Raw genomic sequence first — 27,363 nt, 5'->3', positions numbered from 1 at the left:
TCTCTGGTGCCGGAGGCAGTGGTGGCCTTTGGAGGGTGTGCTACCCAGCGCTTCCCCTCCTCGTTGTCCTCCTCCTCCTCCTAGCCCCGTCGCCTTCCGCGGGTCTTCAACAGCCCCGCTCCCGGATACCGCCATGTCGTGCAACTACGTGGTGACGGCACAGAAGCCCACGGCTGTCAACAGCTGCGTCACCGGTAATGGCGGGAGGGGGGGTGCCGTGGAAAAAAAGCGGGGGGGTCGAGGGGAGGCGCGGGAGGAAGAAGTCGGTTAGGGGGCGGTTAACGGTCCGCGATCCGTGGAGGGGAAGCCTAAAGCGAGGAGGGCCGCGTGGAGGGGAGGAGCAGCTTCCCCTGAGGCCCCGGCAACTTCGCGATGTTTTGTCTCCGGCCCAGGACACTTCACCTCTGCGGAGGACCTGAACTTGCTCATCGCCAAGAACACCCGCCTGGAGATCTATGTGGTCACTGCGGAAGGGTTGCGGCCCGTCAAGGAGGTGGGCATGTATGGCAAGATCGCCGTCATGGAGCTCTTCCGGCCCAAGGTGAGCATTGCTCTTAGGGACGAGCTGCGGGCGACGGCGAATTTTGCACCCAGAGTCTTTTGCTTGTGTCTTGGAGCTGGATGGCCGCAACCAAATGCTGTCCCTGCATCGGGGTCCACATGACCTCCTCCTTGCAGCTGTTTGTTTGGCTGGCTTGTACCAGCTGTTTAGAGTTGGTGCTTAGTAAGCACCTTGTAATAGGCTCTGCACCTCCCCATTGTGCTGTGTTGCTACTAGCTACAACAACTTAAAATTCAGAATTAAAAACAGACAAAACAGAGGGGGTCCTGCTTGCTAGCTGTTAGAACTGCATATGTTTTCTTATATTCCAATACAGTAATAAGGTGGCAAGAGTTGTTTCAGTTCTGCTTTGAGGGTGCCTTTGAAAAGCATGTTTGCTTTTATGGTATGACTGTGTCCTCACAACTAGTGACTAGGCTGAATTAGGTACATAAGGGTGATATGCTCAATGCCACTTTGCCATGAGCTGATGAGCTTTCCTCTGGTCCATTCATGTTTAATATAGTTGTGACTGGACTTTGAAGAGTGCTATTTCCTAAGTGGCTTCTTTTCGTTGCTGCTGAGGATATCAGTCTTGGGAACTGATTCCACCTTGGACTGATCTCTGGAGGGAGGAGATAGATCTGGCTCTGCTAGCTTGCCAAAGGCTTCAGCAACTACCCTGACTCTACCTAGCCTTCCAGCTAGCCCCAGTAACTCCCTGTTAAAAGAGCAATGCCTTGTGGAACATTGTGGAGCATTTGAGGCAAGATGGATGTCATCCATTAACTGAAGTTTTCCAGGAACCATCAGAAATGGTGATTGAGTTTTTAATGGTCTTTCTAATTCTCAATGAATCTACCTGACATCCAAATGAAATTGACAGAACTACACTTTGAATTTCAGGAGGTACTCAGGCTAAAGCCAATGCAGCTGTTGTCCATCATAGAAAGAAGAAATTCTAAATGGAAAGCAAACAACACACAATGAAGAGTTTTCAAAGCATTAGTTTACATCACAAGTTCTTTATTTGTATTATAAATTGTAAACTGCTTTGTGTTTCTGTGGGAAAAAGTGGAGTGTAAATCTTCTAAATAAATGAAGGGTTAAATATGTTCTCTGGTCCAAGGTGTGATTGAGGAGGCTTTTTTAGTTGGATCCTTTTTTTGGCAAGACTTTCTAATTGTATTGTTTCTCCTAAGGGGGAGAGCAAGGATTTGCTCTTTATTCTGACAGCGAAATATAATGCCTGCATCCTTGAATACAAACAAAGTGGGGAGAGCATTGACATTATCACCCGAGCCCATGGCAATGTGCAGGTAAGCGGGGAGATTGACTTAGGACTGCTTAATGTTGTGTATTTTTGTGTAACTATAGCCTATATTCCAGAAAGCTAGTACTGTAGAACATGTTCAACCTAAGGAACGATGCTGTTCAGGTAACCATTCTTGTTGTGCTGCATCTAACAATCTGCTGGGTAGATAACTGAACAGCTAATCTCCTCAGCACTTTTCCATTGGAATTTGAGTCTTGGTCTCTTTTTACCGATTTACTGTTACAGTGTATTTTCTTTTGATGACTGGCAAGTGCTTGTAGCTTTACAGCACCACTTGTATAATGTTCATATTTATTTGACTCCTTTTACACATCCAGCTTTTCATGCTGTCCAAAGGCAAACATACATTTTGCTGTCTGATCCCAGCAGTCATTATGAACCATTGAATTCTGTCCTGCAGAAAGCTGATATTTGCACAGTGATGAGTATGTACAGGAGGGGAAATAGGGATACGGTGTTGCCTTCATGCCGTGCTTGTGGACCTTTTGAAGGTATCTGGTTGGCCACTCGCTGGAGCTGGAGAAGGGGTCCAGGGATCATTCCAACACTTGTGTTGTGCTTCTGAGGCTGTCTGAAATCCTTTTCAACTGCTGGGAGAACTGGGGCTTGTTTTTGTCATGCTCTGCTATTGAGACATTTGGAGCAGCTTAGACACACACCACAACTTTGTTTTTTTTGCAGTCTTCAGATGAGGACTAGACCATGTGAAAAAAGAATACAAGATTTTAGCTGCAGTTCATTCATTTCCAACTTTTTATTCTTGTTATAAAAAAGCATGCTTAGACATTCCATTGCGGCACTCATAACCTAGGTTTAAGGTGTCATTTAGCTTCTAGCTTTCATATCTCAGTTTCTAACACTGGAAGCCTTCATTGACCACCTCAAATCTATTTCAAATCCATATGAGAAAGGGGGGGCTTAGCTAAAATTGCCTCTCACTGGGTCAAAGATGCCTCTGCTGGGTCAACAAGCCATTCGTGGATGGAAAGACAGCACAGAAATACAGCCCAGTATTTCTTTACAGCATTGAGGACAATCTTTATGAGTAGCTGTCACACTGCAGACAATTCTGCTTGTGTTAAAGGGCAAAGATCAGACTGGTACTTTTTTTCAAATACAGCTAATACAGGGGTAACACAATACAGAATTGGAAAGTATGGACTGAGCATGCACAAACTTACTATATAAAGCATCTAGTTTAACAATGAAAGGCAGAACCCATCATTCATTTATCACATATTTAAACTGGCAATATTTGTTTGACACTGATTATAAGGCATAGGAATACCAACAGAGAAAATAATAGTGCTTGTAGAAACAGCACAGCTGAACAGTATGTTGGAGGAAAAACTTTTTCAAACTTCAAGTAGAAGAAATTACTAGCCAGTGCACAAAAGCCAGTTTGATAGATTTCAGAGAGCTCCATCCTGCACATTTCACTGAAACTGCAGCATTATCAGACATGAAGCTTGCTGAAATGGTTTCCCCTGTTTTCTTCTAGGATCGTATTGGTCGTCCCTCGGAGACAGGTATAATTGGCATAATTGACCCAGAGTGCAGGATGATAGGACTGCGACTCTATGATGGCCTCTTCAAGGTGATTCCTCTGGAACGGGAAAATAAGGAATTAAAGGCGTTTAACATACGACTGGAGGAGCTGCAGGTCATCGATGTCAAGTTCCTGTATGGGTGCCAGCCTCCAACCATCTGTTTCGTTTACCAGGTACCAATATTGGGTCTGTGTGTTGTAATGGAAATTACTGGCAGAGCTAGTGGTGGCCAGTAGTCTCTGAACACTTTTTGATTCAGGGCTGTTGCTGGTGTCTAGGTTTTTGTATCTTTCAAAGCACACTTGTAAAAAGCAAAACTCTGTGTGTGTGTATGTGTGTGTGTGAGAGATATTTCACAGTTTTTGTTATTTGTAGACTGCAAATTTGTAGACCTTTCTGTTTTCTGCATTACATCATATGATATCATCTGTTTTCTGCATTATATCATATGATATCAACTGAATGGCCTGCTTATGTGACAATCCTGTTTTAAAAGCTTTTAATCATGATATTTCTTTTTCCTGTATCAAGTTGGCTTGTTTTATTGTTGTTCAGGCACTTTCTATTCAGCTGGGGGTAGGGAGATCCATCTGTGAGACATAATTCCCATCACTTGGGTTATTCATAAAATAGCAAGATCCCACAGTATTAATATTTCCAGCTTATTATAACGATGTTGCTGCCCTATTTCCCAATGAACCATGCATTCTTGTGTAATGGTTGTTAGGCGACATGTCTGCCAACAAACTGTTTAATATAATGTAGCCAATGTTTTTCACAGTAATGAGAGGCATGTGTTTTAGCTCTTCATTCTCGTATAAGGTGTTTAACATTGTTTACAAAAGTGGGGTGGGATTTTTTTTAGGACTGTGCTTCCAGCTAGCCCTGATCCAGCCCCCAAAACAAATAGGAGCATTTACAGGTTTTGATTTAAGGCTGGCTCCTTCTCTTCTTCCCCTTTCCATGTTGTATTATAGTTTAAAATCCTGATAAAACTTTTAGATTGTGTGTGTGTGTGAGAGAGAGAGAGAGAGAGAGAGGAAACCCATGCAAGCTGCATCTCATGCTCTCCTCATGTTGACCCAATAAAATATCAGCACATATTTTTCTTGCCTTATTGGTGTATATAAGAATCCTTCCCTGTACCCATCCTTGGCTTCAGGTATGTGCCACATAATATTAGAGCTCGGTATGCTACCATGCCAACTGAAAATGCTTATTCATTGCAGTGAAGTTGGAGCAGAGTTATTTTATTTTTACTTCTACTTGAGATGCCACTGTTTGGTAGACAAAATGTTACATCCTTGTTTAGTTCAGAATAATGACCAGCTCTAGGTTCCATATTCCTTCTCACAAATCTGGATTTTTCAAAACTGTTAGCCAGGAGTGGGTGGGGTGAAATGGATGCTTTTCAGTAAACACATTTCAAAGATCTCTTGGACAGGTAGAACTGGTTGTGTGGATCCAAGCCACTGCACTTTAAAAAAAACATATGTTCTTATTATAGATCATAGACATAGAATCATAGAATTGGAAGGGACCCCAAGGATCATCTAGTCCAACCCACTGCAATGCAGAGATCTCAACACAAGGTCCCTCACCCAATTTGAAACCATACTGGACCCTGTTTAGCTTTGATGTGCTAGCCATTTTATTGCTGCACCACTAGAAGGACAATGCAGATCCCACCAGTGATAGAAAATATATTTAATCCTTTTCAGCAATACCTATATAAAAATGGAAGGTTTTGGTTGAAATAATGAGAACTCAGTTTTGGACCTCCAAACTATGTCCTCCTCAAATATGCTCCTAAGGGTTGGGGGAACCCTCCGGAACAGATTTGTTTGTGCCTTTCATAACAATACCTGTTGTTTCCATCTCTAGGATCCCCAGGGCCGGCATGTCAAGACATATGAAGTGTCTTTACGTGAGAAGGAGTTTAACAAGGGACCCTGGAAACAGGAGAATGTGGAGGCTGAAGCCTCTATGGTGATTGCAGGTCAGTTCATCTACATAAAATATCTTTATCTGTAGACACTTAGAAATAAGCTTGCGGCTTCCTGCAAGCATTTTTTCTAATTTCAGAAGCCAACTAACTGTGTATACTTCTCGAGAATATTCCCTGTATCTTCTCCTGCAGTCATCTTGTAGCGCCTGCTTCCCATTCTCCTGGTGGGATTCATGTTGCAGTGGAGCATCTTTCCTACTCACTAATTCTCCATATTTGTTACCTTTTGTGCCCATTACTTTCTTGCAGTAGTTAGCCATATATCTCTGTCCTAGTAGGATCTTGTTTCAGCCCTGGTAAATTATCTCTAGCCACTGCTCAGGCTTAACGATTCCAGCTGCCTAGAGCAGGCATAGGCAACCTTGGCTCTCCAGATGTTTTGGAACTACAACTCCCATGATCCCTGACCACTGGCCCTGTTAGCTAGGGATCATGGGAGTTGTAGTTCCAAAACATCTGGAGAGCCAAGGTTGCCTATGCCTGGCCTAGAGGTTAAAAAAAAAACACAGTTGCTTCTTGTATAGCAACCATCAGGTACAATGTAATGGGGAAGCTCTGTGCACCAGAGCCTCCAATTTTCTTGATTAATAGTTCAGCCCAAATGAAATCACATAAATCCTGCAATTCATTGACGTGGCTTATAAGAGCATCGTGTTCTCCCCTCTTGTACAGCTTTGCAAATGATGACATCCGGAGCATTAGTCACTGTGTTGTTTCTCCTTTCCAAATCTGGCTCCATGACACTGTAATGGCTTTGCTTCTCTCTCTCCCCCCCCCTCTCTGTCTCTGTTTTAAAAAATGTTTTTAATGGTTTTCAGCTTTGCTTCTCATTTAACAAGAAGTCCAAAAGCAACTTGGCTTTTGAGGCTACAAGAGAGAAAATGAGCCGCGTGTGTCTGCATCAGCCCTACCCAGTATACTTATAGGGCAAACCTGTAAATTGTAACACATGGCTTGTTTTCCTTGTAGACATAACATAATGGCACATTCTGGTGGGTGTGTTAACACAGCATAGTGGAGCATGGAGTCCCTGTAGCTCCTGAATATTTCAGGTGCTTGCTTGTTTTAGGATTTGAATGTCTTCACGATTCTATCTCTCTATGGCTTTCTGAGAGAGAAAGAGAGGAGAAGGTTAGAAAGAGAAGCTTGAGACTTAGAAACTCTGTTTGGTTGTTTACCAGAGTACATAAAGGCTCAAACTGCCTCCAGTGTCCCCAGGATGCTCTTCAGATTTACCCATGCTTAGGAACATCCCCCCTGAGTGCAAAGATCTGAAGAAAACCACATGCCCAGGGATATTGTGGGTGGGACTTGTGCATGTGCACCGGGCCATCCCCCAGTTTAACCCTTTGTTTGATCAGGCAACTTCCTAGACAAAGCTACAGAGCCAACTGGACGTGCAAGTTGATAAGTATCTTAAGGATAGACCAGGATATACTGTATTTTTCCGTGTATAAGACTATATTTCCCCCCTATTTTTTCAAGTTTAAAATGGAGGGGTCGTCTTATACATGGATAGTGCATATGGGGGGATTTCTTTATTTGGAGTCCCAAAAATTAGGGTGTGTGTTATACACGGGGGCATGTTATACATGGGAAAATACGGTAGGTTCACCTGGTAGCTTTGTGAGAGGCCTGCAAAGAATATGTAAACTTAATTTATTTTCTTGCCAGCCTTTATTTAATGTGGTGTAATAAGGCTGTCCAAAAGTGAATTCAGTTGCAAGATGAAAAACTCATTGTGAAATAAGAGCTGCACTTGTTGCTGCTAATAGATATCACTAACATTATGCAACCAGATATGTGTTCAGCATGTTGACTTCCTTAAATTCCTCTCTTGGTTTGTTGCTTCTCTCTTAGTCCTTGGTGTACGTGTTCACTCTACTTACAAACTGCTTTGTTCCCTTGAAAAGGTGGCTGTCTTTCTGTGGTCAACAGGCGATTCTGTGTGTATCAAACTGCAGTTAGGTGAGAATATAATTAAGTACACAAAAAGCAGAGATGGGAGGATCCCATACAGAATAAGAAGAAAGGGGGAAGGGAGTTCTTTTATTTATTTATTTACTTACTAAAATGTCTTTTCTTGCTGAATATTCCTTTCTTCTGTTTGTAATGCTTAAAAATAAAATGAAAAATCACATGCATGTTCCAAACACATTCCTTACAGTGCCTGAGCCATTTGGAGGGGCTATAATCATTGGACAAGAATCCATCACCTACCACAACGGTGATAAATATTTGGCAATAGCCCCACCCATCATCAAGGTGAGTACATGTTTCTCTTTGAAATATATTTTGTTTAAAACTGGAAGTACCATCCACTAAATGTACTTAACAGTGTGTGAATGTGGTATGGTTTACTATATTGGCTACCTCAAAATTGGGTGGGGGATATCATATTTTTATGAACACTTATGTCTGTGTTGAAAGCCTTCTTTCCCATGATTTCTGAGGTTTGCTCTAGAAAGGCCTATCCTGAATGTATTGCTTGCCCTCTGAGAGCAGAACTGATTCAGTGATCAGTCCATAAAGCACTGCTGTCACTCAAATCAGTTCTCTTTGACTTCTGTGATATGGGCATGTAGCTAGATAATATGTGATGTTGTCAAAATCAGTATGTGATTCCTGATTAAGGAAAGTAGAGACATTTCCTAACTTAGCAGGAGATAGGGGAATGAATGACAGTGAACATTTTTGAAAAGGGGAAATATTTCCCTTCCCTTCCACAATGCAGTTTTCCATACAGAAATGGAAACAGGTGAATTGGCGCAGTCTAAATTGTGTAGTTTTAAAGCAACTTTACAGAACCTGAAGGGGCAGCATGTGCGAGACTCGTCAGGTGGTATCTCTGTTGGCCTCATCACAACAACCTATGGTAAACGCAACAGTCAAGAAGTCAAATGTAATGGCCTGTCAGTCAAGATTGCTACAACTAAAGTACTCTCTATCAATAATGGCTGTGGCAACACAAGAAGGATAAGACCAGGATATTTTATGCTGAGCGATGCTTTTAGATTTTTCACTTTCTTTAAAGCTTCCCAAATGCTTTAGACGCCATTTTTAGGAGGGAAATCAAAGTATTCAAAGAGCAATTCAGTGTAAATCCATCTTGGTTTTCGGAAGAGTTCTAAATAATGCCTCTCTTGTGAAACAGCAAAGTACAATCGTATGTCACAACCGTGTGGATCCAAATGGGTCTCGTTACCTTCTGGGGGACATGGAAGGCCGCCTCTTCATGCTACTACTGGAGAAGGAGGAGCAGATGGATGGCGGCATCAGTCTCAAGGACTTGCGTGTGGAGCTTCTTGGAGAGGTAGTTCTTATTCCTTCCTCCCATTTCTGGGGCATTTATTGTGAAACAAATTGGCAAAGCCATTTGGGCAGTTAAAGTGAAGGTGGAGAAAGAACCCCTAGCAAAGACTGACAGCTTGAATCTTTCTCCAGACACTAACTTTCAGTGCTGTCTCGTAAAGCATTTGCACCCAGCTTGCCCTAAGAAACCCAAGCAGTGCTGTGTTCAGGTGCTGCCTAAAGAATTGTCTTAGAGAATCAATAATTGTAGGATTTCCCTCAGTTGTGACTCTCTGTCTCTGTGAGAGGATTTCTCACAGATCTAATTGTGCTTTCATTTCTTAATTTTGTTTTATTTATTATAACATTTGTATCCCAGCCTTCCTCAAATGAGCTCTGAGTAGTGCGTTCATCTCACAAAAATCCAGTGAGGTAGATTAGGCCAAGAAAAGAGTCCATGCTTTTCCAAGGCTGTCCGCCGAGTTTTACAGTCACGAGGATATGAATCTTGGTTTCCTCCGGAAACCTCCAGGTTCTGTCTGCAGCACCACACTAGCTTATGTTTCAGAACCCGATGATTGGCAATTCTTTTCATTTGTTGTAAAATATAAGCAGATTAACAAAGTATTTAAAAGTTGTATTCCACCTTTTAAAATAGTTTTAATAAATAATAATTAACTGCATAAGCAAATGTTTTTAAAATACTTACTTTTTCTGTATTTTATTCTCAACTAGACATCCATTGCTGAATGCCTGACTTATTTAGATAATGGCGTTGTGTTTGTTGGCTCTCGGCTTGGGGACTCCCAACTTGTGAAGGTAAAATGTAGCCCTCAGTGAACCTGTGAATTTTTCACCTGCAAATAGTTGCTCAGCTATATTCTACCAGATGTATATTTAAATGCCATGGGCGGGTGAACACTGCATTTATTCCCACCATCTCTTGGAGCTCTGTGTAGTATTTTTGGCAGGCTCTGTTCTATTTTTGTTTTCTTGAGAAATTTAATCTTATTTTCTTTCCTAGCTCAACGTAGACAGTAATGAGCAAGGATCATATGTTGTCGCCATGGAAACCTTCACCAATCTTGGCCCCATTGTGGACATGTGTGTGGTAGATCTTGAAAGGCAAGGCCAAGGGCAGGTAAATTTTGGTTCTTTCTTCCCTATGAAATGTCTGACCTCACTAGGAGAGGCGTTTGGTGTACTCTTAGAAATAATGCTGCATTTTAAACTCGCCTTGCCTCTCAAGTTATTCAGAGTAATAAATGTAGTCCTCCCTCATTTTATCCTCAGGACAACCCTGTATGGTGGGTTAGGCTGACAAACAGAGACTAGCCCCATGATCATCCAGTGGCTAAACAGAACTTTGAACAAGGCTCTGACATGCTATCCTTACGTTGCATGATTTTAGAGGAAACTTTTCCTTTTATTCTCTGGCCTTTGGCTATATACAATAAAAATGGACTTGACCATGACATGCTATCCAGTGGGCATCACACACCTACTGTGAGGCCCCATGCCCTTCCCAGTTTTCAGTTAAAAAAGAACTTTGGGGGGGGGAGTCCCTTTGCAGGCAAGGGTTGCCTCCTCTTTTTTTGCCTCTTTTTGTTTTTGTTTTAAAGGATCTAGGGGTTTTGGTATGTTTTTTGCGGAGTGGTGGTGGTGGTAGGTGAGGAATTTCTGATCATCGCCAGATTTACTTCTGTGAAATAGGTGTCTTGTGTGCACATGACAGTTTCTTAGATTTCCAAATGTGACCCAGGGCACTGTCTAGTTAATCTGATGATAGATTGAAAAGTCTTGCTCCTCTCCAGCCATGAATGTGATAAAGTAGAGAGATAATTTCAGAAAACTTTAACTTAGCCCCCTAAGTAGTGGGTCCATTCTGGGAATATATTTTATTTCCTACAGAATTGTGGCAGTCTGTAATATATTGTCTCCCTTCAGAGATTTGCTTAAATGCCTCTGGTAGATTGTAGGAAAAGCTTCCTTATCTTCAAGAACTGAATTGGATTAAATGCAATGCCCGTTAGCCATTTAATATGGCCATTATTAATGTCAGAGTGTTTTAATGGCTGCTTTCTGCTTTCCCCAGCTGGTTACTTGCTCTGGTGCTTTTAAGGAGGGCTCTCTGAGGATCATCCGGAATGGGATTGGGATTCATGAACATGCAAGCATTGATCTCCCAGGAATTAAAGGTGTGTCATCATGATATAAATGGATAATTTGTGGCACTCTCTGAAGTGAGGATAATGCGTATTGCTCAAAGTATTTTGAGCAATATGCCAATGTTGTCACATAGGAAATTTTGTGAAAGAGCTTTTCACGCTAAAAAAAAGCAAACACATTATTCTAGCCCTCATGGGTGTCTATAAAAGATTAGCTAATGGCGGACAAGTGGTTAGTGAAGACTTACAAAGTAGGCTGGCTGGTTTTGGGTAGATAAGATTGTAATATTTCAATGCTTTTCCTTCTTTCCAGTTGCCTTTCTTTACTCTTCTTTCTTTGCTTTCTGTATCATGTTCTTTACCTTTGTTCTGTATTCTTTGGAGGCTAAAATTTTAGACTGGGAGAAGATTACATAATGGTTTGTATAATTTTTTCTAGCCTAGAACTGAGAATAGTTGGCACAGGGTAAACACTGTATGGTGCTTTAGAAGAAGTGAGGCAGGAGAATGTGCCGGCTTGGCACTTGTGAGTTACGAGATCCCTTGGTCTTTTGTGATCTCTTGATAAAATATCTTTTTATGTCTTTGCACTGCAGGATTGTGGCCTCTGAGGTCAGACTCACAACGTGAAACTGATAATACATTAGTGCTGTCTTTTGTGGGTCAAACCAGGTAAGAGAAATGCTGATGTTTTGTGGGGCTGAAAGTGGAGTTGAAAATTTGTATGTATTTGCTGATAATTTTGACCAGGTCTTCCTACATTTTGCAGGGTTTTGATGTTGAATGGGGAGGAAGTAGAGGAGACTGAATTGACAGGATTTGTGGACGATCAGCAGACCTTTTTCTGTGGCAATGTAGCCCATCAGCAGCTAATCCAGGTAACAAGCAAGCGTTTCTGAAGATAAAACCTTAAAAGTAGGAGTGGCTAACTTCCCACCCTCCGGTTATTGCTGGACTACAGTTCACATTATCTCTGTTGGCCATGCTGGCTGGGCTGAAGGGACCTGAAGGGCAACATCTGGAGGGCAACAAGTTAGCCACCATTGCTTTTAAAGAATGCATCCTACCGGGAGTGAAATAGCAGGACTGTGATGCATGGACAGAGGCCTAAAAACAACTTTCCTTTGAGTCAGGAAGAGATACCTATTTGTGTTTCTTTCTTTAGATAACATCTGCCTCGGTACGGCTTGTCACTCAGGAGCCCAAAGCCCTTGCAAGTGAATGGAAAGAGCCAAATGGGAAGAACATCAGCGTGGCTTCCTGTAACAGCAGTCAAGTGGTGGTGGCTGTGGGGAGAGTGTTGTACTATCTAGAGATCCACCCCCAGGAACTCAAGCAGATAAGGTACATGTGAACTGCAGCTGGGACATTTTGTGCTGAATCTCTTAGACGCACTGTAATACTGACATGTTTCCTCCTTGTCAGCTGCACAGAGATGGAGCATGAAGTGGCCTGCCTGGACATCACTCCCCTGGGAGACACCAGTGGCATGTCCCCTCTGTGTGCTATTGGTCTTTGGACTGACATCTCAGCCCGCATTCTTAAGCTGCCCTCATTTGACCTCTTACACAAGGAGATGTTGGGAGGAGGTATGAGCTGCTTGTGTGTTTTCTATATTGGGAAAGGCAAATACTGCTAAGGGCGATCTGAACTAACTCTGTTCCACTTTCTGCAGAGATCATCCCACGTTCCATTCTGATGACCACTTTTGAGAATAGCCATTACCTGCTTTGTGCCCTGGGAGATGGGGCTCTCTTCTACTTTGGGCTGAACATTGAGACAGGTGAGGTTTTAGGCTCCTCCTCCTCAAACTTTCTTTCTCTGTAACAGTCATTTTGAGGGCCAACTTGGATACGACATCCAGAGATTCGTGATCAGGTATGTTGTCATTGTTACTGAAGGTGATAGCTGCTACCAAACAGTTCAACCATTTCCCTTTACGCCATTTGCTTCATTTCAATCATGTACATTAAAGCATCCCCCAAATGGTGAATGCCCCATAGAGCATGCAAATACCAATACACTATGTGTATGTTGGCCCCAGTGGGGGAAAGAGTTTAAACATGGAAAGCGGCATGCAGGGAAAGGGTTCACACACACACACACACACATAACACACTGGCTCTTATCTAGATTCCTTTCTCTCCCACATACGTTTATCTTAAAACAAACAAACAAACAAACACAGCGGGTGTCTAATTGCAGATGTTCCATCCCTAGAATCCCTTGAGAATAGAACATTTGGGAGATTCTCCCCCAAAAGACTGTTGTCTGCATCTTTTGGGCAGTTGTTTTAAGGGAATCTTTGATATTTTGTCTGGAATGGATTTCTGTGGGAAGTGAAAAGACACAGTGGTCTTGATACTTGTTAGTTGAGTGAGAGAATTTCGTAGGTTAATTTGCATGTGGTGGGAAAACAACAATCACACTACAGCTAGTTTATTTCCCTACACTAGTGGTGTGTGTGTAGTGTAGTGTGGTGTAGTGGTTAAGAGCGGTAGACTCCTAATCTGGGGAACCGGGTTCGTGTCTCCGCTCCTCCACATGCAGCTGCTGGGTGACCTTGGGCTAGTCACACTTCTCTGAAGTCTCTCAGCCCCACCCACCTCACAGGGTGTCTGTTGTGGGGGAGGAGGGGAAAGGAGATTGTTAGCCGCTTTGAGACTCCTTCAGGTAGTGATAAAGCGGGATATCAAATCCAAACTCCTCCTCCTTGCTTTCTCTTGATAGGTAACTGCTAATGCTATACTTTCCTACAACAGGTTTGTTGAGTGATCGTAAGAAAGTGACACTGGGAACCCAGCCCACTGTTTTAAGGACCTTTCGCTCCCTCTCCACCACCAATGTGTTTGCCTGCTCTGACCGCCCAACTGTGATATACAGCAGCAACCACAAACTGGTCTTCTCCAATGTCAATCTTAAGGAGGTGAACTACATGTGCCCTCTCAACTCAGATGGGTACCCTGACAGGTGGGTATGCTCTGTTTCTCCTCTTTAAGTAGCCTATTTTTCTGCAGAGCATGTACACTGCCTCCCTGCTCAGCCCTGCTTGATACGCGAACACTGCAGTTTCCTTGTGGCTGTTTCAGAGCAAGTATATGGTAGCAGTGAACACTTGCAATATGCAATCTTCTGGGTCTGCCTGCTTAGACAATATAGAGATCACAAAGCTAGCTTTTTTTGCTTTCAAAATCCGGTATTGAAATAATAGCAAAATAGCAAAGCTATCTTCTAAATGATGAGCAAAAAGTAATCCTTTACATCAAGGTTATTCCCCTGTGTGTGAAGGAGATGCCTTTTTGATTTCCTGTTCCTTCTCTTCTCCTTTAAACTTCTGTTAGGTTTCCCCTGCTTTTAAATGAACTGCCTCTGTTTCCTCCCACAGTCACTTTAAAATCTTCAGAAAGCAAGTGGAAATTGCAGTATGCCGTTATTGGGGGGCGTGGATGGATTATTGTTTTGTTTGTTATTATGTTATGTATTCATATGCTTTCTTCTTCTTCTGTACACCACCCTGTGATTTTTGGATAAAGGGCTATATAGAAATTTAATAAATAATATTCCATTCCGCCCCCTCTTCAGAGGAACCTTAGTTCACCCCATATTGGAATAAATCACCTGCATATTCATGGTGTATTTCAGTCCCAACATCTAACTGTATGTCACCTGAAATCATTATTCATCCTATAAGATACCACTGACTGATCCTGGTGTTTTTTATCTTTTATTGTATCCATTCAAGCTGATAAGTAACCAGGATAATTAAAGTGCCTGGTAAGCTACTCCTTAGTGTTTTTGCATCATTTATTCTGAAATGGGGCTGATAGTTCATAAACTAATTTTCTTCAGGAGTGGGGAGAATACAGTGATGAGGTGGAATGGGCGTGAAGTTTGTGTTTATGCCTCAGCATTGTGTGTGCATACGTTCTCTCTTTCTGTGGCTTTCCAAAGGAGGCCACAGAAAGAGAGAACGTATGCACACACAATGCTGAGGCATAAACACAAACCTCATGCCTATTCCACCTCGTCACTGTATTCAAGAGGCCCTAAGTGTAGCGGTGGAAGAACATTTTTTAAAAATTTAAAGCGAAATGCCTTATTTGTCCTTACTTTGCAGCCTGGCTTTGGCCAACAACAGCACTTTGACCATTGGCACCATTGATGAAATTCAGAAGTTGCACATCCGCACTGTTCCCCTTTATGAGTCACCCAGGTGAGTAAAGCGAGAAAAGAGTACCTCCAGGGTCTCTAATAGAGAGGTTTTAGGGGTGGGATAGGGTGATATTTCTGTCTGCATTCCTGTGACAATGTAGAAAGCAGCATAGGTAGGACTGTATTAGTAGTTGTAGTTTTGTTCATTCTTGCCTTACTTATGTGTCCCTTTTTGTCATGCAGGAAGATCTGTTATCAGGAAGTATCTCAGTGTTTTGGCGTACTCTCCAGTCGCATTGAAGTTCAGGATGCCAGTGGAGGCACCACTGCACTGAGACCCAGTGCAAGCACCCAGGTGAAAGGAACTTCCTTGCAGATACCTCTCTGCAATATGCCATGCAAGCAGCTGGCATTGGTACCATGATTTCTTGCAGCTACATAGAGGGAATTTATTTTGCTTAGCATTCTGATCATTCCTGCTTTTGTGAGATTGAGTGCTTTTAGCAGGCTAGTCTTGTCCTTTCCTTGCACAGTAGTCTGAATTTGAGTGGATAGTTGTGTGTGGCTTTTGAATTCAATGTCTCTGTTTTATTGTTAGGAACAAATATTTTGGGCTTCCCAACACATTGAGGCACCTCCAGTGATTCAAACTTTGTTCTCCTAATTTTCTATCATCAAAATGTCCTGGGGATCTGCTCATAACTTTACTCAAGTTTCTCCTTTTTATGAGCAGATCCCCAGGACATTTTGACCCTTCTTCTAGGCTAATTTCCAAGTGTCTCTTCAGTAAACAGGAAACCTGGCAATACGGATCTGCTGCTTATTTCTCCCTGACCCTTTCCATTGCCTTCTTCCCCTCCAATCCATATATGGTCCTATTCTTCATTTGCTTGGTGTATCTTGATCTCTGATGTATGTTCATGGTCAGAAGGAAAGTATATGCTTGCCTCATTCATTGGGGTTAGGTTATTACCATTTCCATGGCCTCTAGAAGTAGTTTGAAAGAGCTATTCTTCCCTTCATGTTTCAGGCCCTCTCCAGCAGTGTGAGTTCCAGCAAGTTGTTCTCTAGCAGCACAGCCCCACATGAGACCTCATTTGGCGAAGAGGTAGAGGTGCACAACCTACTCATCATAGATCAGCATACATTTGAAGGTACTCCTCCTCTGCTACTAATTTCCCTTATGAGAGGTCTGCTTTTTGAGAGGCACTTAAGCATGTGAAAAGGGACTGGGAAGGGTAACTTGGAAGCACATGCTGGCATGGGAATGTGCTGAACGAACATTTTTTAGTTTCATAGTTACCTATGTCTAACTAGATGCTCCAGCTGAGCTTTCTCTCATTTCTTCACTTTTTTGTCTTCAGTTCTTCATGCTCACCAGTTTCTGCAGAATGAGTATGCACTAAGCCTCGTCTCCTGCAAGCTGGGCAAAGACCCCAACACATATTTTATTGTGGGCACAGCTATGGTGTATCCTGATGAGGCTGAACCGAAGCAGGGGCGTATTGTGGTGTTCCACTATTCTGATGGTAAGAGTTGGAGGTTTGAATCAGATTTTCACATTCTCCCAAGGGACTTGATGAGCTTGATTGTGATCTCTGCTTCCGCATACTTTTTAAGGCCCTCTGGATATTGCTATTTTTGCCTGTAGAATTGTCTCTTGCTTATGAGAGGTTTTAGCTTCCAGGGTCTTTGACACGGTTTTTCAATGTTATAAGAACTGCCTTAATTGCTTAAGTGGGGGGAAATAAGCATATCACAGCTTCCTGCAATGACATGAATTCATTGCAACTTGTTGCCATTTTTGAGCAGCTTCTTGACCTATCTTGTCTCTCCCAATCTTCAATAGGGAATACTTTAGGGAGATTGCATGGGTAATACTATTCTAATGTGTTGAACGACATGTATACAAGTAAAGTGACAATAGTTATATGTCAACTGTGCCACAGAAATATTTCTTTTTCATTGGAGAAATGAAAGTTGTTGATGAAATTACCATGAAGGTGTTATGTTGGACAAAAAAGACAAACAGCATATTAGATCTGCCCATTGGATTGAACAGAATTGTTTGGCTTTGGGGGGGGGGAGCCACCCTGCGATCGGCCAGTAGATCACGATTGACCTGCCACACAGAGACCTTGTGTTTCTTATACAGTGAAGTGGAAAGAACTTGGTATAAGCAATGGAGGAGGCTGCATTTTGTGGCACCGACCTTCCTACTCTCACTACTAAACTGTGCCTATAGTGAAACATTAAGCACACACAGCACTTCCAAGGCCAGTCAGTCATAGACTTGTAGAGTTGGAAGGGACCCTGAGGATCATCTAATCCAACCCCTGCAATGCAGGAATATGCAGCTGTCTCATACGGGGATCTAACTTGTATCTTGTGTTATCAGTACCATAATAATGCTCTGGCTTTAGCTAGGTCTAGCTACTCATTGAGATGTGGGCAGCACATGCCCTTTTTAAGTACTGTTGTATTGATGTGTATCCTAGGTAAATTGCAGAGTCTGGCTGAGAAAGAAGTAAAGGGAGCTGTTTATTCCATGGTGGAATTCAATGGAAAACTATTAGCTAGCATAAACAGCACGGTAAGGCTTCCAAGAGCTCTTGCATCCATGTCTTCCAGGGCTGGGGTTATTTTAACAGGAGTGCACCTGACCCTGTTGAGATGTCCCTGGCTCTGTCTCAGCTGTGACATACACCTTTCTGTTCTGCCAGGTGCGGCTATATGAGTGGACAGCAGAGAAGGAGCTTCGCACCGAATGCAATCATTACAACAACATCATGGCCCTCTATGTGAAGACGAAGGGAGACTTCATCTTAGTTGGAGACCTAATGCGCTCTGTCCTTTTGCTTGCCTATAAGCCCATGGAAGGGAACTTTGAAGAGGTATTGATTATGGTTGTTACCTTATTGAGTACAGCAGTCAAGAGCTTCAGAAAAGAAAATAACATTTGACAGGAATGGGCAGCTTTTCATGTCTTTTGGCCACAGTGTTCTCATGACAGCACATTAAGGGGACGACTTTTGAACTTGACTTGTCAAGCCTATTTGACCAAGGCTGGCCTTATCACTGAGTAGTGTAAGGTGTGTGCCTCAGGCTGCAGATGTTTGGATTTCAGTCTTTAAAGGCAACTAAATTGCCAGTTCAGTGTGTGTTTATTATTGGAAGTGAGGCATCATATGGACTTCCCAGCTCAGGAGCCAAATATCTTGGGCTGACTGGCCCTCTTCATTTCACCCCATATTCAAGACCATTTGGAGTTTAATACTGGCCACATTTGTGGGATGAATAAATAGTTGTCTAAAGGTGATTAACAGTAGCTTAGAATTTTCTGCCTGAGGCAGAGATTGGAACCACAGACTTGCATGTGTGCATAAATGCATATATATTCTGCTGAGGCTGGTTTCTTCCACATGAGGTCCTTCTTGTGCTGCATTCCACTAGCTTTGTACTGCCTCTCACCCCATTATTATTAATTGTCCTTTGGGGTACAAAAGATCCTATAGCTACAGTGCAGTTTTGATTGTGCTAGGGATATAATGAATTTCAACAGCAAATGACCTATCCTTCCCTTTTAGATCGCTCGTGACTTTAATCCAAACTGGATGAGTGCTGTGGAAATTTTGGACGATGACAACTTCTTAGGGGCAGAGAATGCATTTAACTTGTTTGTGTGCCAGAAGGACAGGTGAGATGCCTCCCCAAGAGGATGGATTGAAGCAGCATGCATGTGGCAACTACACTTGGGAATTGAGGGGTGGTGGTTGCCCTGTCATTTTTCCTAACTGATTTTCTGTGTTGCAGTGCTGCCACAACTGATGAGGAGCGCCAGCATCTGCAGGAGTTTGGGCTGTTCCACCTGGGGGAGTTTGTCAATGTCTTCTGTCATGGGTCTCTGGTCATGCAGAATCTGGGTGAAACATCCACACCAACACAGGGCTCGGTCCTTTTTGGCACAGTCAATGGAATGATTGGTAAGGTTAGAGCCAGCCAGGGACCTTCTATGTCTCCATGTAGTAATGAAAAATGCCCCATTCACTGTTTGCTGATATGGAATATGGGGATGGGGTGGGATACTGCTAACTTGGGAGTTTTAGTAAAAGGAATTGAAGTAATAGAGACCTTGGGTGAAGAATATACATGCACGTCCCGCTTATCTGAACACAATGCATTCCCAGGAAATTGTTCATTTGCATAACAAGCTGATTGTTTCCATTATTTCCTATGGGAACTTTTATAATCTGTGATTTGTCTGCTTTCCCTCTCTCCCTGGTTTCTGTCTCAGGCTGCTGTAGCCAACCAGCAAACGGCAAAGGAAAAACTGCTGCCTGTCTGATCTCTCCTGCTCCCTGAATTGTCCGATCTTTCTCCCTCCCTCCCTTGCAGTTCAGCTTTTAGATGAGGAAGCATCCTCAAAGTCCTTAGGTGGAGGCTGAAATGATAACTCTTGAATACTGTTTGAAAATATCGTTTTAACAGTTGTCCTTCTCCATAGGACTGGTGACTTCGCTGTCAGAAAGCTGGTATAACCTCCTGCTGGATGTGCAGAACCGACTTAACAAAGTCATTAAGAGTGTAGGAAAGATCGAGCACTCCTTATATCCTTTCTTTGCCTCACCATTGTCCTGTCCATTGTGCAAAATGCTTAAGAATACTATGTCATAAATTCCACTCATATTGAACCAGAGCAGATTCCAACGTATGGTTAGCAGAGTAAAAAAAACTTAAACACGTTGCAGGATTCCCCCAAAAATAGACTAGAGGCAATTAATATTTCATCCAGCAGATACTGCTACTGAAGGTAACTGAGCATAATGGTCACAAATCCAATACATTCAGGATTGGCCCTGTCCATAAGAAATCCAGTTGCAGCAGACTTACAATAACTTATAATAAGACTAAACCTTAACACTAAGCCTGCTATATACAGAGCATCACACCAGAAGGAAAGAGAGATAGAAAAGAGTGAAACCCAGGCTCCTACTGGCCTTATTATATAGTCAGCATGACCTTGACAGAAAGAGAAAACAGAACCAGTTTAAGCCAGCTGTACTCAGCTTCTCTTAAGGAATAACCCAAACATCATAAACCTTCTGCATGTTTCTTTCACACAGAGAAGCTTCCAGAACCCTCTTGGATTCTGGATCAGTACTTTCTGTACCAAGAAATGCAAACACAGAGCAAGGATATTTTTAAAAGGCTGGTCCCTGCCCACAGACTTTACAACCCATAGCAATAAATGAAAGAATGGGGAGGGGAGGAAGGGAATGAGCATGAATGTAATCTGAACCCCAAATGACCAACACAGATATAAGAATGGAAGAGGAGAAAGGAGTTAAAAGAGATGTGTGTCGAGGAGAGAGATCTAAAAATCTTTCAAAGGAAGGTGAACAAAGTGAACATCACATGACAGGGCAGTCCAAGCACAGATAGCCAGAGTTAAAGATGAGGAATGACAAAAAGGAAGCCTTAACTAAGAGAGCAGTGCAATGAATAAGATACATACAGACAGACATTCATTTATGTATTTTTAAAAGTAGGATTATAATTTCTTCTTGATTTTTCTTTGTAAACCGCTTTGAGGTTTGTTTGTTTTTTATAATCAAGCAGTGTATAAACTTTATGAAATAAATAAGATGGTAGCTTTCTGCAGACCAAAGTGATGGATTGGGTATTTAAGGAGTGGTACAATCTTTTAGGTGTCCCAATTAATTATAGGAAGGTCAGTTAATGTTACACTGCACCACTTTTGTCATGTGTTTACTCATGCCATTTTTGTTCGTGAAGAGCATGAGAATCTGTAAGAGTTTGTTCTTTTAAGGCTGGTGTTGCCGAATGGTTTGTTTCCTTGATTCATGACTGTACCTGGAGATCATTTCATACAGAACGCAAGACAGAGCCAGCTACAGGGTTTATTGATGGAGACTTAATCGAAAGCTTTTTGGACATCAGCCGACCCAAGATGCAAGAAGTTGTGGCTAATCTACAGGTAAGATGGGAAAACTAATCACATGTTAGAAATTCTTGGGGCAGCCTTTCTCATTGTTGAGAGGCCATAATGCTGTGCTCAGTAGCATGGGAGCAAATAGCATTAAACTTGGCGAGTCTTCATTGTTTTTGTTAGCATACATAGCATTGCACCAATAAGAAACTAAGAAGCGGTATACGCCTTCACTGTTGTTTCCACAAGTGGCTTCTGATGCCTCTCTTTGTTTCAGATTGATGACGGCAGCGGAATGAAGAGGGAAGCCACAGTGGATGACCTGATCAAGATTGTGGAAGAGCTCACCCGTATCCACTAGCTGGATGAGGAGATACTTCGTAGCTCCTTCCTCCATGCTAGCGTATGGAGACTTTCCCACCTGCAGCTGGGGTCCCCTAGCCAGTTGCCCTGTAACACTTTAGAGGCAGTAGCAACGCGCCTGGGTGAAAGTGGGGAATCTCTCTGAACTGAAGCCATCTCGCTAGGGACTTGTGGATGCAATGTTGGCTGTTGATGACATAAGGTTCTGCTTGGATTCACCAACCCAGTACTGGTCTCAGCCAGTTGTTCCCATTCAGTAACGGCTAGCAGTTGGCAAAAGTGCACCCCCTACCTAGACTCTTCCCACAGCTCATTCACCGTTGTCTTTTAGTATCTTTTTTGTTGTTCCTTGTGTTTTGAAGTGGGAGTCTTTCCCCCCCTCTTCGTCTATTTGGATGGTGTATGGCTAGATGGCTGTGTCTGGTGTTGGGGAGATGGGAGTTGTGCCTGTCTGGGTAGGGAACTCAAGTGGGTCGAAGGCTGCTCTTCCCCTGGGCCTTTCTGCTCATTCAGGGAGATGGGGCTGGAAAACAAAAATAAATAAATAAATAATTCTGTTGTTGGTTTTGGAATTTTACCAAATAAAAGTAGTCCAAGAGGAAAGCTTTGGCTGTCATAATCTCCCCCACTCTACTTCGGTATCTCTATCAGGCCAGGGGGAGAGAATCTTGTATTTCACACGCTTGTAACACATTGCATTGCACACGAGAGCACGGAGGGTCTGGGAAGCTGTCCTTGAGCATTTTATACAGAAAGTTGGAATATTTTTTAATTTGTTTTTTATTCCATTTCAGCAAGGGTACCTGAGCTATAGATATAGAGCTAGTTACCTGACCAAACTTTTGCCAGTTTTCCTTAAGAAATCCCTTTATTTAGCTGTGTTTCCAAGTGATGCTCACTGCAGTCTTGGATGGCTGATACAGCAAGGTCTCATATGCAGACAGACTTCATGTTTGTGGTCAACCTCAGGTGGAAGACATCATTATCTGTTAGCCTGCCATTAAATAGAGACCCAAGATACTGCTTTCTGAAACCTTTATTCACACAAGCAAGCAGGCATACTCTGGCAGAAAACGTTTGGTTTCTTTTGAGTGACAGTAATAGTTTTACAACACAGGGTGGCCCTCTATGCAGTGGCTGCAAAAAAGAATCTGGACAAATGAGCTAGATAAAATTTGTATAAATTGTTGTGATTTGTAGTATTAAGGGTACATAACACAAAGACAAAACAAAATACAACAAAAATGGCAGCCTAACACAGTGTTTAACATTAAGGTTAAGACAAAGTGTTAACCTTATCTGATGAAGTGTGCATGCACACGAAAGCTCATACCAAAATAAAAACTTAGTTGGTCTTTAAGGTGCTACTGAAGGATTTTTTTTATTAAGGTTAAGGTGAGGAAATTACAGAAATTTCTAGTATACGTAAGTTGAATGTAACATTTTTATTCCCATACAGCAAGAAATCTGCTTTCAATGAATTGGCACCTATGAATTTGATAAGATCCAAACTGCAGTTGGGTGTCTGGAGGGCCACCTGGTGCTGGCAAATTTATTTTATCACGCCTCCATAAACTACAATTCTGCATTTATTTTTCCTGCAACACCAAATTCCACACTTTGTTTCACCAGTTCTCAGGCATGAGAGGAAACCTCTCTCCGCTTTGGCAACTGCTAAAAGGAATAGGAGTTAGGGTTTGTTTGGGGGGGGGGCATCTGCAGTCGATCCTCAGAAAATGGAATACTGCAATTAATATACAAATAATTAAAATAAAATATAAATGACCATGGGAAGAGGCAAATGCACAGGGGCAAATGGCATTACCATTTCCTTAGCTATCCGGTCTCTGCCTTGCTCAGCTTCAGCTGTGATGTTTGCCACTCTTGAAGACCAAAGTCACCTCATTATCTCTCCCCTACACACAAAGCTAAGCACAGATCGGGGGGGAACCCTGCTGTCTAGTGGGTTTGCAGCTCTACCAAAGGATTCTGTGCGCTTGTCTTAAAGGTACTGTATGCTGGAGGAGGGGTGCGTTGTCTCACATTTGCAGGTGGTGAAATGATGTACACTTTCCTGTAATGCCCAGCTGAGGGCAGCACGCCTCAAGGCCTATAAATGGAACAGTTCCCGTCACCTGCGAAAGCAGGAAGCCATCCCCTGTACAAATTCTTGTGCACTTGGGGATTGTGGCCTCTGGCTTCCCATCCCTTCTAAAGAGATGCCAAGACACAGTTGCTGACAGTCTGGCAGACATTTAGCGTAATCATTTATGTTTCATTGTACAGTTCTGTTACTAAGACGAGGTGCTAAATCTGCTGGTGCCAAAGGTTGCAAGCTTCCCGTAAAACAGCGTATCCTTCAAAAGGTTTTCCCTTGGCACAGGGTGTTTGGAAACATTTCTTGTATAAGAGATACTAGCCATGTAACCTTACACAGAGCTGTAAACCCTCCTGTGTAGCGAATGGCCAAGTTGTTTTATAGTAAGAGCGTTCACAAAGAGCCTGGCTGCACTCCCAGAAGGAATGATTAAGAGATCTGAAACTTCAGTGATGTTGAGACTATTGCACTCTATTCCCAGCAGTTCTCTTGGTTTGGCCTGGAATAAACTAACAGCATCTCATAGCTTTAACCAGGATGGCTACTTTCTGTTTGTGAGATCTCTGTTCACGTGCACAAACCTGCTCACAAGTGTTCTCAGATTAGCAGGACAGCTAGGCATACCTCTTGATTCTCCTTACAGTGCTTTCCTTCATTTTTCATGCCTCTGAAATTTACTTTTGAAATGGTAGAGTTGGGGTGTGTGTGTGTGACTGCTCCTGGCGAAATGGGGCCATGGTACCACCACCAGGCCAATGCCTAAAACACTTATATTAGAGGAGAATTGCTGCCAAGTCAACACACATTAAGATGGCTGTTTGCTTTAATATAGGGAAGCAGTCACACCCATGGTCTCATACCTGCATTCTGAAGTAATATAGCAGCAGAAGAGAGTCTCTCTCGCCATCCCTCCCACCATTGAATATATAGATCAGCTCCCTATCAGCAAGATCCTTGCATGTCCTTTTTCTATGTATGGAGTTGCAGAGTATTGCTCCTACCTAACCGCACCAAATACAGCAATAGTTTTTGGCTTGCATGCTGCTTTAAATAAATTAAAAAAGACACATTGTTGTTGTTGTTGTTTAGTCGTTTAGTCGTGTCCGACTCTTCGTGACCCCATGGACCACAGCACGCCAGGCACTCCTGTCTTGCACTGCCTCCCGCAGTTTGGTCAAACTCATGTTCGTAGCTTCGAGAACACTGTCCAACCATCTTGTCCTCTGTCGTCCCCTTCTCCTAGTGCCCTCAATCTTTCCCAACATCAGGGTCTTTTCCAAGGATTCTTCTCTTCTCATGAGGTGGCCAAAGTATTGGAGCCTCAGCTTCACGATCTGTCCTTCCAGGGAGCACTCAGGGCTGATTTCCTTAAGAATTGATAGGTTTGATCTTCTTGCAGTCCATGGGACTCTCAAGAGTCTCCTCCAGCACCATAATTCAAAAGCATCAATTCTTCGGCGATCAGCCTTCTTTATGGTCCAACTCTCACTTCCATACATCACTACTGGGAAAACCATAGCTTTAACTATACGGACCTTTGTCGGCAAGGTGATGTCTCTGCTTTTTAAGATGCTGTCTAGGTTTGTCATTGCTTTTCTCCCAAGAAGCAGGCGTCTTTTAATTTCGTGACTGCTGTCACCATCTGCAGTGATCAAGGAGCCCAAGAAAGTAAAATCTCTCACTGCCTCCATTTCTTCCCCTTCTATTTGCCAGGAGGTGATGGGACCAGTGGCCATGATCTTGGTTTTTTTGATGTTGAGCTTCAGACCATATTTTGCGCTCTCCTCTTTCACCCTCATTAAAAGGTTCTTTAATTCCTCCTCGCTTTCTGCCATCAAGGTTGTGTCATCTGCATATCTGAGGTTGTTGATATTTCTTCCAGCAATCTTAATTCCGGCTTGGGATTCATCTAGTCCAGCCTTTCGCATGATGAATTCTGCATATAAGTTAAATAAGCAGGGAGACAATATACAACCTTGTCGTACTCCTTTCCCAATTTTGAACCAATCAGTTGTTCCATATCCAGTTCTAACTGTAGCTTCTTGTCCCACATAGAGATTTCTCAGGAGACAGATGAGGTGATCAGGCACTCCCATTTCTTTAAGAACTTGCCAAAGTTTGCTGTGGTCGACACAGTCAAAGGCTTTTGCATAGTCAATGAAGCAGAAGTAGACGTTTTTCTGGAACTCTCTAGCTTTCTCCATAATCCAGCGCATGTTTGCTATTTGGTCTCTGGTTCCTCTGCCCTTTCGAAATCCAGCTTGCACTTCTGGGAGTTCTCGGTCCACATACTGCCTAAGCCTGCCTTGTAGAATTTTAAGCATAACCTTGCTAGCGTGTGAAATGAGCGCAATTGTGCGGTAGTTGGAGCATTCTTTGGCACTGCCCTTCTTTGGAATTGGGATGTAGACTGATCTTCTCCAATCCTCTGGCCATTGCTGAGTTTTCCAAACTTGCTGGCATATTGGGTGTAGCACCTTAACAGCATCATCTTTTAAAATTTTAAATAGTTCAGCTGGAATATCATCACTTCCACTGGCCTTGTTATTAGCAGTGCTTTCTAAGGCCCATTTGACTTCACTCTCCAAGATGTCTGGCTCAAGGTCAGCAACCACACTACCTGGGGTGTACGAGACCTCCATATCTTTCTGGTATAATTCCTCTGTGTATTCTTGCCACCTCTTCTTGATGTCTTCTGCTTCTGTTAGGTCCTTATCATTTTTGTCCTTGATTATGGTAATCTTTGTACGAAATGTTCCTTTCATATCTCCAATTTTCTTGAACAGATCTCTGGTTTTCCCCATTCTATTGTTTTCCTCTATTTCTTTGCATTGCTCATTTAAGAAGACCCTCTTGTCTCTCCTTGCTGTTTTTTGGAAATCTGCATTCAGTTTCCTGTATCTTTCCCTATCTCCCTTGCATTTTGCTTGCCTCCTCTCCTCTGCTATTTGTAAGGCCTCGTTGGACAGCCATTTTGCTTTCTTGAATTTCCTTTTCCTTGGGATGGTTTTCGTTGCTGCCTCCTGTATAATGTTACGAGCCTCCATCCATAGTTCTTCAGGCACTCTGTCCACCAAATCTAAATCTTTAAACCTGTTCCTCACTTCCACTGTGTATTCATAAGGGATTTGATTCAGATTGTATCTTACTGGCCCAGTGGTTTTTCCTACTTTCTTCAGTTTAAGCTGGAATTTTGCTATAAGAAGCTGATGATCTGAGTTACAGTCAGCTCCAGGTCTTGTTTTTGCTGACTGTATAGAGCTTCTCCATCTTTGGCTGCAGAGAATATAATCAATCTGATTTCGATGCTGCCCATTTGGTGATATCCACGTGTAGAGTCGTCTCTTGTGTTGTTGGAAGAGAGTGTTTGTGATGACCAGCTTGTTCTCTTGACAGAACTCTATTAGCCTTTGCCCTGCTTCATTTTGAACTCCAAGGCCAAACTTGCCAGTTGTTCCTTTTATCTCTTGATTCCCTACTTTAGCATTCCAATCCCCTGTAATGAGAAGAACAACCTTCTTTGGTGTCATTTCTAGAAGGTGTTGTAGGTCTTCATAGAATTGGTCAATTTCACTTTCTTCAGCTCCGGTAGTTGGTGCATAAACTTGGATTACTGTGATGTTAAAAGGTCTGCCTTGGATTCGTATCGAGATCATTCTGTCATTTTTGAGATTGCATCCCATTACAGCTTTTGTCACTCTTTTGTTGACTATGAGGGCCACTCCATTTCTTCTACAGGATTCTTGCCCACAGTAGTAGATATGATAGTCACCCGAACTGAATTCGCCCATTCCCTTCCATTTTAGTTCACTGATGCCCAGGATGTCGATATTTATTCTTGTCATCTCATTTTTGACCACATCCAGCTTACCTCCAAAAAGACACATTATTGGAGGCTAGATCCAT

General features: G+C 42.7%; 1 protein-coding gene across 1 annotated transcript; it reads left to right on the top strand.

Moving 5' to 3' along the window:
- Nucleotides 1–5: 5 nt before the first annotated feature.
- On the top strand, nt 6–21,962 carry DDB1 (damage specific DNA binding protein 1). Its single transcript, XM_035123903.3, has 27 exons — nt 6–194; nt 393–541; nt 1,744–1,860; nt 3,379–3,600; nt 5,312–5,426; nt 7,603–7,700; nt 8,590–8,748; nt 9,462–9,545; nt 9,751–9,867; nt 10,822–10,924; nt 11,491–11,566; nt 11,664–11,772; nt 12,060–12,238; nt 12,320–12,483; nt 12,570–12,677; nt 13,657–13,864; nt 15,012–15,107; nt 15,290–15,401; nt 16,077–16,200; nt 16,411–16,575; nt 17,545–17,639; nt 17,770–17,940; nt 18,634–18,743; nt 18,860–19,029; nt 19,551–19,653; nt 20,921–21,044; nt 21,274–21,962. Exons 1-27 carry the CDS (start codon nt 134–136, stop codon nt 21,355–21,357), a joined length of 3,423 nt encoding a protein of 1,140 aa, XP_034979794.1. The 5' UTR covers nt 6–133; the 3' UTR covers nt 21,358–21,962.
- Nucleotides 21,963–27,363: the final 5,401 nt, after the last annotated feature.

The sequence above is a fragment of the Zootoca vivipara genome, chromosome 1 (genome assembly GCF_965207765.1).
Source record: "Zootoca vivipara chromosome 1, rZooViv2.hap1.1, whole genome shotgun sequence".
Classification (NCBI taxonomy): domain Eukaryota; kingdom Metazoa; phylum Chordata; class Lepidosauria; order Squamata; family Lacertidae; genus Zootoca; species Zootoca vivipara.
This window is presented reverse-complemented; position numbering and strand designations above follow the sequence as displayed.

What these genes read in the sequence shown, in the direction of transcription:
- DDB1 (XM_035123903.3), top strand. Translation starts at nt 134, where the DNA reads ATGTCGTGCAACTACGTGGTGACGGCACAGAAGCCCACGGCTGTCAAC. An exon ending in CAAGGAGATGTTGGGAGGAG is followed by an intron (nt 12,484 to 12,569) that starts GTATGAGCTGCT and finishes CACTTTCTGCAG; the next exon opens with AGATCATCCCACGTTCCATT. An exon ending in TGGAAGGGAACTTTGAAGAG is followed by an intron (nt 17,941 to 18,633) that starts GTATTGATTATG and finishes CTTCCCTTTTAG; the next exon opens with ATCGCTCGTGACTTTAATCC.